The sequence below is a fragment of the Microcebus murinus genome, chromosome 8 (genome assembly GCF_040939455.1).
Source record: "Microcebus murinus isolate Inina chromosome 8, M.murinus_Inina_mat1.0, whole genome shotgun sequence".
In the NCBI taxonomy this organism is placed as follows: domain Eukaryota; kingdom Metazoa; phylum Chordata; class Mammalia; order Primates; family Cheirogaleidae; genus Microcebus; species Microcebus murinus.
In genome coordinates, this window is record NC_134111.1 from 69996872 (window position 1) to 70012646 (window position 15775).

At 37.5% G+C, this 15775-nt stretch overlaps 1 protein-coding gene across 1 annotated transcript in view; it reads right to left on the bottom strand.

Moving 5' to 3' along the window:
* DNAH7 (dynein axonemal heavy chain 7) overlaps positions 1–15775 on the bottom strand; it is a 255045-nt gene that overhangs the window by 159444 nt on the left and 79826 nt on the right. Inside the window, exons 20-22 of the mRNA XM_012776948.2 lie at positions 13951–14091; positions 11408–11620; positions 9859–9968 (exon numbers count right to left, since the gene is read on the bottom strand). Of these exons, the coding sequence (XP_012632402.2) occupies positions 9859–9968; positions 11408–11620; positions 13951–14091 (464 nt within the window). The remainder of the gene's footprint in view (positions 1–9858; positions 9969–11407; positions 11621–13950; positions 14092–15775) is intronic.

Below are 15775 nucleotides of genomic sequence, written 5' to 3' on the forward strand. Positions count from 1 at the left end.
CACCAGGCTCCCAACTCCCTCAGGGCACCTCCCTATGCACAGACCCAAGCTGCGAGGCAGGCGCCATATTGCTCCATTCTCCCCTCCCCAGACCCTATCCACAGCTGCCGAGAGAGACAATATTGCCCCCAGCCAGAGGCATCTCCAGGGAATGGGACCTTCCCTTTTGGGGCCCTTCAGCTGACTGAGGGGTACTCAGACTGTGAGCTTCCTACCCGCCAGCCCTCCCAAGTGCTGCTGGCCCAGTAATTCCAGGAACTGGGGCAGATCCTGAGGCTGAGAGACATTAATACTGGTTGGGCTCCCCGTGGGTGAATTAGGACTGGCACTCCTAACCCTGGTGGGGTTAGGGATTGAATTCTGGGGCCCAAAGGTCAGACCTGCAGACCAGACCCCGTGCAGCCAGGTCTCGCATTGCCTGAGGCACAGAAGGGATATTCGTGAATGAGCCTAGTAAGGTGTGTGTGCCTTTAGGGACGGATCAGTGTGCTTGAGGGCATCCCTTCTCCCAAGGGGGGCCATGTGCCCAGCCCAGGTGGCATCCCTATGCAGGGAACCTCCAGCCTGCAACACTGCTAGGGGAGACACGGTGGCATGAGATCTGGCCTGCCCGCAGAGAACCAGGAGAAGCCTTGGAGTTGGGGAGGGTAGAAAAGAACGAGGCCTGCTCCAGACTCCAAGTCTCAGGCAGTCCCACGCTCACATGCAGCCTTTCTGACTAAGTGGGGCCATTCCAGCCCCTCCATGACAGCTTTTCCCCAGAAGCAGAGAACAGAACTTTGACCCCTGCTAACAGCATTTGTGGTGCCTGAGGGCAGGCTTAACCAACCCAGCTCCACCCAGACTTACTACCAGACCAGCCCTCACTGAGGTGGAGAATAAGGATAAACCTGGGAGTCCCAGGGTGCCACCCACCAACTGAGGCACTAGAGTGCCTCTTCAGAGGAATGAGAGCTGGTTACAGGTCCCAAAAACAAAAGTGTAGCCTGTTCCTCCGAGCAAGCAACACCTACTCACAGGGAGGACATTCTGCACACCTTTTTATGGCATCTACTGACTCATCATACAGGGTGTGGTCGAATATTACCCACAAACCATACCTACGGTCTCAGAGACTAAACAGAGCGTGTCATTACCCAAACAAAAACCTAAAGGTAAGAAGCAACAACTGATCCAGATGGAAAGAAATCAGTGAAGGAACTCTGGAAATACAAAAACTCAAAAAGAAGTTTTTGTTTCCCCCAAAGAGGAACACCAGCCCCTTAGAAATGGAAAGCATCCAAAATCAGACCACTAAAATGACAGAAGAAGAATTTGAGCATGGATCGTAAGAAAATTCAATGATTTGCAAGAAAAACTGGATAATCAATGCAAAGAAAATGAAAAAGATTCCAGCACCTGGAACAAAAATTCACTAAAGAAATTGAAATAATGAAGAAAAATCTAACTGAACTCCTGGAAATGAAGAATCAATTCAGGGAACTACAAAACACAGTGGAAAGCCTCAAGAACAGGGTAGATCAAACAGAAGAAAGATTCTCAGAGATTGAAGATAACACCTTCCAATTAAATAAATCAGTCACAGAGATAGAGCAGAGAAATAAGAGAAAAGAGCAAAGCCTACAAAGAGATGTGGGATTATGTGAGAAAATTAATGTGAGGGTTATAGGGTTACCCCAAGGGGAAAAAGAAAACACTCAAGGGTTAGATAAGCTATTTGAAGATATAATAGAGGAAAATTTCCTATGCCTTGGTAAAAATCTCAATATGCAAGTTCAAGAAGCTCAAAGGACCCATCAGAGATTCAATGAAAAGAGGAAGACATCATGACATGCAGTCATCAGACTGACCAAAATATCAGCTAAAGAGGCCCTTCTATGAGCTGTAAGATGAAAGAAGCAAGTAACATACAAAGTAAAGACAACTGAATAATGCCAGACTTCTCTACTAAAACTTTACAAGCAAGGAGAGACTTGCTTGTAAGCCCCATTCTCACTCTTCTGAAACAGAATAATGCCCAACCTAGAATCTATTTCCCTGCTAAACTAAGTTTTGTATACGAAGGAGAAACCAAGACATTCTCAGATAAGCAAAGACTAAGGGAATTCACTAAGACAAGACTAGCCCTTCAAGATGTACTCAAAACAGTGTTACCCATGGATCAGCACAATACACACTCACGAATATAAATCTACTGAAAAGCTAAAGATCAAAGCCCAGATACCACAATGGCTCAAGAGAGAAAACAAAGCAACAAAGTTCAACCCAACATAATAAACAGAAATCTGCCCTACCTATCAGTTATCTCAATAAATGTGAATGGTTTCAACTCCCCACTCAAGAGACACAGGCTGGCCAAATGTATTAAAATAATACAAGCCAAGTGTCTGCTGCCTTCAGGAAACACATCTAACCTGCAAGGATGCCGTTAGACTAAAGGTAAAGGGATGAAGGACAATATTTCAAGAAAATGGAAGCCAAAAGAAAGCTAGAGTGGCAGTGCTGATTACAGACAACTTAGTTTTTAAATCAACAAAAGTAATAAAAGACATAGAATGTCACTATATAATGGTGAAGGGTACAGTTCAACAAGAAGACATAACAATTCTAAATATATAGGCACCCAACCTAGGTGCACCCAGATTCATAAAGCAAACTCTACTTGATCTAAACAAATGGATAAACAACACCATAATTGTCAGATACTTTAACACCCCACTAACAGCACAGGACAGAACCTCCAAACAGAAAATCCACAAAGAAATAATGGACTTAAACAGAACTCTAGAACAAATGGGTCTGACTGACATTTACATGATATTCTACCCCAAATCCACTGAATATACATTCTTCTCATCAGCTCATGGGTCATTCTCTAAGATAGACCATATCCTAGGACACAAAGCATGTCTCAAACAATTAAAAAAAAAGAAATTGTACCATGTATCTTTTCAGATCACAATGGAATAAAATAGAAATCAACCCTAACAGGAATTCTCCATTTCTACATAAAGTCATGGAAACTAAACAACCTTCTGCTGAATGACCACTTCATAAACAAGGAAATCAAGATGGAAATCAAAAGATTCTTTGAACTAAGTGACAAAGGAGACACAAGTTATCAAAACCTGTGGGACACAGCTAAAGCAGTCCTGAGAGGAAAGTTTATTTCCATAAATACCTAATCCAAAAGTCTATAAGATCACAAATATACAACCTAATGAATCATCTCACAGAGCTAGAAAAGAAGAACAGACCAACCCCAAATCCAACAGAAGAAGTAAAATGATTAAGATCAAATCAGAACTAAATGAAATTGACAACAGGGAAACCATACAGAAGATTAACAAAACGGAAAGTTGGTTCTTTGAAAAAATAAACAAAATTGACACACCTTTGGCTAGACTAACGAAAAGCAGAAAAGAAAAATCCCTAATAAGCTCCATCAGGAACAATAAAGGAGAAATTACAACGTGTGCCACAGAGATACAAGATATAATTCATAAATGCTACAAAAACCTCTATGCACACAAACTGGAAAATGTGGAGGAAATGGACAATTTCTTAGAAATACACAACCTCGCTAGACTCAATCAGGAAGAAATAGAATTCCTGAACAGACCAATATTAAGTACTGAATTTGAAAAAGCAACCAAAAACCTTCCTAAAAAGAAAAGTCCTGGACCAGATGGTTTCACACCAGAATTTTACCACACCTACAAAGAAGAACTGGTGCCTTCCTGCGAAAATTATTCCACACTATCGAGGAGGATGGAATCATCCCCAACACATTTTATGAAGCGAACATAGCCTTGATACCAAAACCAGGAAAGGATGCAACAAAAAAAAAACAACTACAGACCAATATCCCTTATGAATATAGATGCAAAAATTCTCAACAAAACCCTAGCCAATGGAATCCAGGTGCTTTCAAGAAAATAATCCATCACAACCAAGTGGGCTTCATCCCAGGGATGCAGGGATGGTTCAACATATGCAAATCTATAGATGTAATTCACCAAGCAAAGACAAAGACCATATGATCCTCTCAATAGATGCAGAAAAAGCATTTGACAAAATTCAACACCCTTTTATGATAAGAAAATAGGCATCAACAAAATAGGCATGAACAAGGCTTACCTAAAAATGATTCAAGCCATATATGACAAACCCACAGTCAATATCATATTGAATGATGAAAAATTGAAAGTATTCCAACTTAGAACTAGAACAAGACACGGGTGCCCACTATCTCCACTTCTATTCAACATAGTGCTGGAAGTCCTTGCTATAGCAATCAGACATGAGAGTGGAATTAAGGGCATCCAAATGGGAGCAGAAGAGATCAAACTCTCACTCTTTGCTGATGACATATTATACCTAGAAAATCCCAAGGATTCAATCAAGAGACTCCTTTAACTGATAAATGAATTTGGTAAAGTCTCAGGATACAAAATCAATACACAGAAATCAGAGGCATTCATAAATGCCAACAACAGTATAAGTGAGAACCAAATCAAAGACTCAATTCCCTTCAAAATAGCAACAAAGAAAATAAAGTACCTTGGAATATATATAACTAAGGAGGTAAAAGACCTCTACAGGGAGAACTGTGAAACACTGAAGAAGGTAATAGCAGAGGACGTAAACAGGTGGAAGAATATACCATGCTCATGGGTCAGCAGAATCAACATTATTAAAATGTCTATACTACCCAAAGTGACCTACAGAGAAAATGCAATCCTATAAAAATACCAACATCATTTCTCACAGATATAGAAAAAATAATTTGACGCTTCATATGGAACCAGAGAAGACCCCGTATGGCAAAATCAATCCTAGGCAATAAAAACAAAATAGGAGATATCAATTTACCAGACTTCAAACTATACCACAAGGCTATACTCATTAAAACAGCTTGGGACTGGCACAAGAACAGGGACATTGAACAGAACAGAGAACCCAGATATAAAACCATCCTCATATAGCCAACTAATCTTCAACAAAGCAGACAAAATCATACACTGGGGAAAAGAATCCTTATTCAATAAATCGTGCTGGGATAACTGGATAGCTACATGTAGAAGACAGGACCCACACCTTTCACCTCTCACAAAAATCAACTAATGCTGGGTAACAGACTTGAACCTTTGATGTGACACTATTATAATTCTAGAGGAAAACATTGGAAATACTCTTCTAGACATTGGCCTAGGCAAAGAATTCATGAAGAAGACTCCAAAGGCAATCACAGCAGCAACAAAAATAAATAAATGGGACCTAATCAAATTAAAAAGCTTCTGCACAGTCAAAGAAACTGTCAAGAGAGCAAACAGACAACCCACAGAATGGAAGAAAATTTTCGCAAGGTACACGTCCAATAAAGGGCTGATAACTAGAATCTATTTAGAACTCAGTAAAATCAGCAAGAAAAAAATCAAGCAACACCATCAACAAATGGTCAAAGGACATGAACAGAAATTTTTCAAAAGAAGACAGAACAATGGCCAACAAACATATGAAAAAATGCTCAACATCTCTAATCATCAGGGAAATGCAAATCAAAACTATAATGAGATATCACTTAACTCCAGTGAGAATGACCTTTCTCAAAAAGTCCCCAAACAACAAATGTTGGCATGGATGCAGAGAGATAGGAACACTCCTACACTGCTAGTGGGACTTCAAACTAGTTCAACCTCTGTGGAAAGTAATATGGAAATACCTTAAAGCAATACAAGTAGATCTACCATTTGATCCAGCAATTCCACTACTAGGCATCTACCCAAAAGATCAAACGTCACTTTGTAAAAAGACATCTGTACTTGAATGTTTATAGCAGAATAATTCACAATTGTAAAGTGGTGAAAACAACCCAAGTTCCCATCAATTCATGAGTGGATTAATAAAATGTGGTATATGAATACCATGGAGTACTATTCAGCTTTAAGAAACAACGGTGATATAGCACTTCTTATATTTTCCTGGATATAGCTGGAACCCATTCTACTAAGTGAAGTATCTCAAGAATGGAAAAACAAGCACCACATGTACTCATCAGCAAATTGGTATTAATGGATCAATATCTAAGTGGACATATAGGAATAACATTTATTGGGTGTCGAGTGGGTGGGAAGGGGGATGAGGGGATGGGTATATAAAAACATCATGAGTGAGATGTGCAATGTTGGGGGATGGTCACACTTGAAGCTCTGATTCGAGCGGGGGGGGGAATGGGCAATATACGTAACTTTAACATTTGTACCCCCATAATACGCTAAAATAAAAAATGAAATAATAATATAAAATGAAATATATAAAACATATTTTCAATCCATTAACATGAGTGCTAAGACAGAAGAACATCATTCCCATCAGGTATGATGGGAATCACAGAGGAGAGATTCTAAATGTAGCTAGGAATGTCAGAAAAAAACATCTACAAAATATGAGGTCCTGAAGGATTAAGTAGGAGTTAAGTCATATTTACTGGGGAACAAAAGGAAGGAGGAGAACTTGCCAGGAAAATGAGACAAGTGTGTGCAAAGGTACAGAGTGAAGAAGTAGAATGGTATGTATAAGAAAGAGTTTGGTGTTACTGGGGTGTAGAGTTCAATGGACAGATAATATTGATCCTCATATGCTATATTTGAACTTAACAAGTGGGAAGATATTTAAGTAGGTAATAGGGTGGTGCTATTAGAGCTAACCAGAAGAAAACAGTATTGGGCAAAACCTTTCTACCCTTCCTCTCATGTTGGCTATTTGAAGGGAACTTATGCCAAAACTTCCAATTTCTCTCCCTCCAGGATTGCACATAGGAGGTCAAATCCTGACATGAATGGGACCCTGTTTCAGTAGTAAGTGGTGTCACTTTGTGGATCTCATTCTCCATATGCAACTGGGTGAGTTGGATCCACTATTCCTTCTCTTGAATCCTGCTCTTCATCCATATAGAAAGCATGCTTAGCTTTAGGGAGGAGAGAATTAGTCATTTTAGGGCTGGGCTACATTCTTCAATCTAGATTGTACACGAGAGCTTTGAATTGAGGATCAGATACTTGCTCAGCCATTTATAAATTAAGACTTTATTTTCCATTACTTTAGCTGTTTGGGTGCTCTGGAGCGGGAGAAAAATGAAGACTCTATATTCCTAGAACATATTTCTAACATAAAATCAGATCTTTGACAAAGGAGCAAGGGCAATTCTATGGATAAAGGACAGTCTTTTCAACAAATGGTAATGAAACAATTGGATATACACATGCAAAAAAATGAATCTAGACACAAAATTAATTCAAAGTGGATAACAAACTTAAATGCAAAACACAAACTATACAACTTCTAGAAGACAACATGGGAGAAAATCTAGGTGACTTTGGGTTTGATGATGACTTTTTATATATAATACCAAAAAGCATAATCCATGAAAGAAAAATTGAAAAATTGGACTTTATAAAGATAAAAAACTTCTCTATGAAGACATTATTAAGAGAACGAAAACACAAGCTATAGACTGGAGAAAATATTTGCAAAAACATATCAGGCTACACACAGTGGCTCATGCTTATAATCCCAGCACTTTGGGAAGACAAGGCAGGAGGATCACTTGAGGTCAGGAGTTTGAGAGCAGACTGGGCAACACAGCAAGACCCCATCTCTATAAAAAGTAAAAAAAAAAAAAAAAATTAGCTTGGAATGATAACATGGTGGCTTGCACCTGTAGTCCTAGCTACTCAGGAGGCAGAGGCAGGAAGATTGCTTGAGCCTAGGAGTTCAAGGCAGCAGTTATCTATGATTACACCACTGCACTCTAGCCAGAATGACAGAGCAAGACTTTGTCTCTGAAAAAAAAAAATCAGATAAAGAACTATTGTTCAAATATACAAAGAACTCTTAAAATTCAACAATAGAGAAACAAACAAAATGGACAAAATATCTGACAAACACTTCACCAAAGAAGACATTCAAATGGAAATAAGCATATGATAAGATGGTTAACATCATATGTCATTAGGGAACTGCAAAGTATAGCAAACTTAGATACCAGTACACATCTATCAGAATGGCTAAAATCCAATACACTGACAACAACAAATGTTGGCAAGATGTGGAACAACAGAAACTGTCATTAATTGCTGGACGGAATGCAAATGTACTTCCAAAGTACAGCCACTTTGGGAGACAGTCTGCTAGTTTCTCAGAAACCTTAACAAAAGTTTACCATATGATCTAGCAATCATGCTCCTGGGTATTTATCCAAATAGGTTGAAAAGTTATGTCCACACAAAATCCTGCACACAAATATCAGTGGTTTTATTCATAATCACCAAAAGCTGGAAGCAGTCAAGATGTCCTTCAACAGGTAAATGGATAAACTGTGGTACATCCATACAATGGAGTATTATTCAGTGATAAAAAGAAATGTGCTATCAAGCTATGAAAAGACATGGAGGAAACTCAAATGCATACTGCTAAATGAAAGAAAACAGTCTCTGGATTTCAAGTACTATATGACATTCTGTTTTATCTATCTATCTATGTGTGTGTGTGTGTGTGTGTGTGTGTGTAGAGAGAGAGAGAGAGAGAGAAAGAAAGAGAAAGAGACATACAGATACACAAAAGATCACAGTGGTTGTCAGGGGTTCACGGAGAGGGGAGGCAGGATAAATGTGTGAAGCACAGGGTATTTTTGGGCAGTGAAACTATTTTGTATGATACTGTAATGGTGGATACATAACGTTATGTATTTGTCAAAACCCATTAAGACTGTATAACACAGTAGATCCTGGTATAATTGTGGACTTCAGTTAATAAGAATGTATCAATATTGGTTTATTGGTACGTAACACATGTACTACACTAAAGCAAGATGTTAATAATAGGAGAAATGGTTGTGGGGAGGGGAGTGGTTTAAGAAATCCCTGTACTGTCTATATAATTTTTCTGTAAATCTAAAACGGCTCTTTAAAACATCTATTTTTTTAACACAAGGAAGAGAATAAAAAGTAAAATAATTTAAAAAGTTAATTCAATGAAATCAGTGGGACTTTGTGTGTCCAGATGTGAAGAACTAAGAAAGAGTCAAGGACAAACTAGGTATTTGTATAGATGACTGGGTTGATGGCTAGTCACTATTCTGAGATGGGAATAGAGGAAGTTGAGCTAACTTAGGTGTTAAATGGTAAATCTGCTTTTGGAAAAAATGTAAATGTAAGTATCTATGAGATATCTAATGGAGATATCTAGTAAGCATGTGTACAGCAAAAGTTTATAAGAGAGACCTAGCCTATAATCCTAGCACTTTGGGAGGCCGAGGCAGGTGGATCATTTGAGCTTAGGAGTTTGAGACCAACCTGAGCAAGAGCGAGACCCCATGTCTACTAAAAATAGAAAGAAATTAGCTGGACAACTAAAAATATATAGAAAAAATTAGCCAGACATGGTGGTGCATGTCTGTAGTCCCAGCTACTCGAGAGGCTTAGGCAAGAGGATTGTGTGAGCCCAGGAGTTCGAAGTTACTGTGAGCTAGGCTGACACCACAGCACTCTAGCCCGGACAACAGAGATAAAAAAAAAGAGAGAGAGAGAGAGAGAGAGAGACATTGGCCAGAGGTGGGGCTATGAGGGTCTTCAGGATGATGGCCACTAAGCCTGGGAGTGGCTGAGAACTTTTGGGAAACAATGAAGCAGCAGCAGAGAAGAAAAAATGAAGATAAAGCTGAAAGAAAAATTAAGGGTCTAGGAAAAAATAACACAGGATAAATTTACAGTATGGAAGATAAGGTGGTATTTTTAAAGAAATCAGTGGTGTAGGGCTGAATGAAAGCTATTTCCACTAGATCCTTAAAGTATTTACCTGTAACATCTATCAGTGAGTGGAGTAATAACCAGCCTAGGAGAATTACCCAGATATTCATACCCATATCGTAAACCAGCATTGATCATCTTTGTTTCCAAATGATTTTCCTAGGACAAATCAGATAAATGGAAGTTAGCTGCAGTCCCCAATTGCGGCCGTGCCCCAGTACTAGTCCAGGGCCTGTTAGGAACTGGGTTGCACATCACTGCCTGAGCTCTGCCCATGCCCCACCCTCCCACTCATCTGTGGAAAAATTGTCTTTTAAGAAATTTAGGAACTGGGCCAACCAGCAGGAGGTAAGCGACAGGCAAGCGAATGAAGCTTCATCTGTATTTACAGGCGCTACAGCCGCTCCCCATCGCTGGCATCACCACCTGAGCCCTGCCTTCCCCTCACTACCTGTCCTGGGAAAATCGTTTTCCGTGAAACTGGTACCTGGTGCCAAAAAGGTTGGAGACCACTGGCTTAAAAAATAAAATTTTAAATAATATGAAATCTCAAGCTCTTTAATAATTAATAATCATAATGTAGACAATATCTTAAAATTCACTTTTCAGACATCATTTGATTCAGTAGAAGAATTCAGCATCTAGTTTCCATGGATAAGTAATTGAAGTTACTAGCTTCAGTTATTCCCATCGAATATTTTGGCATTTATCTCTTATCTCTTCTACGTTTTTGATCATTCTGTTTTCACTATAGAGTGGGTATTATTATTATCACCATTTTACAGAGGAGGAAACTGATGCTTACAGAAAATGAGTAACCTGGTTAAGGTTATATATTTGGTAAGGGGAGGATCTGACATCTGAAATGATAGTTCCACTGTCTGAGCTCCTAACCATTTAATACACTGCCCCTCAAACTGTCTCCGCGGATGCTGGTTCCTGCCTCTCCTCTCCTTCTGCCCCATAATCTCAAGACTTCCACAAAACCCTATGTGATGAAAACCTCCAAGTCTGTGTCTCCAGTCAGCAGCTGTCTCTGCCCACATTCTACAGGCCAGTCTTGTCCACTGTACTAATAATTCCTGATCTTCCTGCCTTCCCTGTCATGATCACCATCACTATCCACCTGGACACCATGATAAAAACCTTCCTTCCAGATTACGTTTCTGGCTTCTTCCATTGATCAAGAGAAAACTCTAATGACTACATCAGACTAAAAGAGTTTGATTTGTACATTCTTTAGATGCATCAGGAATCTAAAAACACAATTTTAAACTGACTAGTCCCAACATATTGCAGATTCAGCAAACATAATGACTCACTTAAAATGAGTAATTTTTGGTAATTATTCATAATTTTTGTCATCTATATGAGTATATATATAATTATACATTTGGATATAGATATCAATACAGATGATATAGATGTAGTTATGAGCAGCTTAATTTTCAATCTGGAGAAATGCTTATTTGTTTATAGTCAGCCATCAGCAAAAGAGCCCATATTAATGCTACTATTTCCCATGTAAGCAAGCAAGCACAAATTAAAATACAGTGAGTTGAAATTGCTGTGCAATAACATTTAGTGATACCACTTACTTGCCAATAGTATCTAAGCTGACTTAGCCATTCGAAGTCAGAGTCATCATTAACATTTTTTTTCACAAGTGTGAACAGGACATCTCTAGCATGGACATCCAGTACCACAAGTGCTCCCAGAGTAACACGATTCTGCTTAGACAATTTCCCACGGACCAAAGTGACGATATCATCAATTTGTCCGTTACATTTTTCCAAGTATTCCTCAAGAGCCTGAAAGAAAAGAAAATAAGATATGATTTCCCAATGTAATCAGAATCACTATGAACAAAAACACTTTAAGTGAGCATGTCTACAGACTCTTCTCTGTATTTTGATCATGATTTTTCATCTGACATAATTTTAATATAACCAGTTTTTCTTACAACAGATGTTAGGTGAACAAGCCCAACAAGCCAGATATAGTGGATATATTAAATATGTGGTTTATGTCTACCCATCGTCCTTTCCTTTTCTATTTCTATCTCTTCTCTCTTCTCTGTGGCTCTGTTGGAGCTGTCAAGCATGTTGCCCAGTCACCATGGCAACACAAAGAAGGGGATATGTGACCCAACCAGATCCAGTCATAGTTTTTCCCTGGGACTGCTGTATAGACTGACAGAACAAGTGCTTTTCACTAAGCTTGGCAGGCCAAGAATATGTTAGTCTGAAACTACTGCAAGCCCTCATCCTCCCTGCAGAATGAAGCCTGTCCGGGCCTAGTAGAGACAAGAGAAAAACAATGAAAAGAGAGATTACAGTAGCGATGAAGCCCTGAGATCCTGATTCTGACAACTCTTCTTTTGATCCTAGGTGTCCTTCTAGCACTCTTGTGAAAGCTTTCTCAATAGGGTTTGTGCCACTTAATGTGAAGATACTAATAAACAAAACACTGAACATTTTAGTTTATAATGAGCTAATGCCAATTCTAAAGGCCAGGCTTGCTTTGGAGTCTTTTTTCTAGTAGATAAATCTAACAAGTAAGTTAAAAAAGAGAAGAGGGTTTATGATGAAAATCAAATTACAATCTATGAAAACTGCTGTGTTTAAGGGAAGTGTCCAGCAGGCTGATGTGGCTGCTTTCTCCACTCTAAAAATAGGTAATAAATGTTGTACACCAAGGAATTTATTTCACTCTATTATGGCCATTGCCAAATGGTGGCAATGAAACTAAAATGAGGATTTATAAGAATGAGAAAAAGTTTAAAAGACAGAACTGGGGACTGCAAGTTGTTTGTCTAAGGGGCACTTTTCTTGTTCCTTGAAATAGTCTATCTTTTTTAATTACTATTTTTAAGAAAGCCCTTTTTTCAAAGGTGCTTAAACACTATTTCATTTCTACCATTTACATGCTTAATTTGCTATTAATTTGCTTCTTACATAGTGAAAAATAAACTTTTCTGTTCCACCCATGTTTCACCATATAAGCTAGCAAGGAGGGAGATCCCAGGAGGCTACATATACTCCAGTAGCCCACATGAGTGCTGGAGATATCTCTCTGTGCAGGGAGATTGGTGAGTAGTAGCTTAAAAGTAAAAAGATAAAATGGATTCTCTGGATTCACCGAAGGAAAAAGAAAAATGCATATAGGGAGAGATAGCCAGGGAAACAGAAGTCATGCCAGGGGCTAACAACTATTAGGGAAACCCCCATGCTCCTGTGCTCTGGTTTTCATGAAGATAGACCCTTTCCTGAAAATCTTTGACTTCCTCCCCTACACCCTTATTCCTTCCTGCAGAGGAGAAGTAAGTGACCTGTTGGTAAGTTGGAGTGAATTAAGCATGTGTCACCCAGTACTTTCCTCTTTGGGATGTGCCTGACTACAAAGAACATGTGTTCCTCTCAAACCCCTGTTCAACAATATCTTAGAGTCAAAGACATATCAAATTCCAAATGTCAAAAATATATTTTAAAACCATGTTTTCAAACTAAAGATCTTTATGGCTAGGTTCCAGTTGACCCATCAATCAATTAAAAGTTGATTTGCTTCAAATCTTGTCTCAGCTGCACTGAACACAATTTTGGTTTTTAATTAATAAGAATCCAATTAGTAATATTAAATTCAAATAAATTATATTAGAATATTTAAATCTAAGCACCATTCAAAATAGTAATAATTTATTATTTATTAAAAATCAATATATTAAAAATAGTCACAATAAGTCAACTGATACCTTATGTATATAGGGTAGTTTTACTCAACGCTTAAAAGAGGATTATATTACTTTATTTCCTCCTAATCTTTCTGAATTTCTTAGTTCTATTATTACTTTGTTTTTAAGGCACAAAAATGTATATAAGATTTTGAGGCTTCAGTGCTCTTGACTTTTATATACTGTGAATAAACAGATGGTTTAAACATAAATTTTGAGTAGTTATCTGTATAAGTTTTTCCTACATATTTGTTATATGCAATTTTTATTTTAAAAAAATCTATAATTTGGCTTGCAGTATAATATAGATTTTTTTGAGTAAATTATCATTTTATTTTTTAGAATAAGTATATTCCAGCAATGGTAACTATTGAAAAAATACTGAAAAAACTAGGAGTAATAAAAGCTTACATCTATCCCCATTGGCATAGCTGTTTGTACTTCTAAGGTCCAAAAGTTTTGGGATACACAGAGAACAGTCTGTCCAGGCCAATCCCGTACCCACTGAATTCGCTCATGTTTTGTATAGGCCAAAATTGCATCTCCAATTACCTAATTGAAAAAGAAAAAGCTAAAGATTAACGGTTTCTTGAGCAAGCTATATAATGAAGAGCTAAATTCTTAAACTAGATTAACTCATACTGCTCAACTTTTTACAACATTCATAACCAGTTGTGAAAGACTCACTTAATGCATATGATTAGAGCTATTTAAATTCAAGTTTATTTATATGCCTATGACCAAAGCAAATATTACATAATATTTTCTTTTACTGATACATTAAAAATTTGTGTGAACCACATTATATTAATGTCAAATATTCATTTGAACAGTTTTAGTCAAAGATATCTTATATATATTTGGATTGAACAAGTACAACCAAATTCAAAAAATTCCAAAATGAGATCTATCAAATTCACAGATAATGATTTTCATTTAATTTAATCAGATATCTCCACTCGGCCATATCCATGTGTATATATGCACACTCAGGCAAACCACACAATCCCTTTAAAGTTCCTCCTGTGATTCCAGACCTCACTCCTCAATACTGTAGTTTGATGCCCAAGGCAGTGATAACAGAGACAGATGTATAATTCATTCGTGGAGAGTTGAGGGCTGTAAAGTCAAGAAGTCTAATTTGTGTACTTTGCTACATATGTTCAGTGGACTGACATATTTACTTTTTCTACCAACCATCAGTGGGAAACACCATATTCTATTATATGCATCAACCAAAATTAGTAATGTTATCTGGAGGTGGTAAGCACTTTAATGTTTGAATTTTAGAAAAGATTGTCAAAATTAGATTTCTCTTAAAATATATAAGGATGGTTAAAACCTTTCTGGATTTCTATTCTCACTGGGATATTTATAGAACTAAAGAAAGATAAAGGGCAGAGTGTTGGCTATTGATAATAAAGACGTTTTTAAAGGCAAGAAGCAGCCACAGAAAGGGCAGGTAAAATGGACAACTGAGGGATGGAAGAGACAAAAAAACAAGAGAAAGGCTCAGCCAATAAGTGCCAAGAAGAGGGAGTAAATATGTGCTCTAGAAGCATGGTGTGGAGAGAACAAGAGGAGGACATAAAATCTAAATCACAGCAAGGGATGTCTATAATAGTCATATGAGGAGAAATATGATTATATAAAGTTCCATAATATCATATGATAAGTCTATTATATGTATGTTTACCATATATATTATATATATGGCATACATAGATAGAATAAAATATATATGGTAGCCTTTCAAGGATGCAAATACATATAGCACAACATAGTAACACATATTAATATATCTTATTTGTAGTATTTTATATTGCTTCTGCTTGGCTATTTTACCAACACAAACTTACACATAAATGTTTTGAGAAGGTATTTATTTCCTACACAATTTCTTACCACCATGTCTTAATGCTCTGAAATAGAAATCAAAATATTTTCCCTAAGTACTTTGACAAATAAAATTAAAAGAATAGTTGAAATAACATCAGATATGCCTAAAATAATGACTTATCACTGTACACCACATCAATTAGCAAATCATATAACCCAATTAAATGCTGCTAAATAGTGTTCAAAGTGAAATTTATTAACATTGCTAACTGCTACATAAATGGTAATGCTATTTGTCAATACTTATCAAAACTCATCCTCTTTGGCCCAGTGGTCCTATGCATGAAAAGTTTTTATAAGAAAATAAATAATTAAATCAAAGAAGCCAGCTATATGC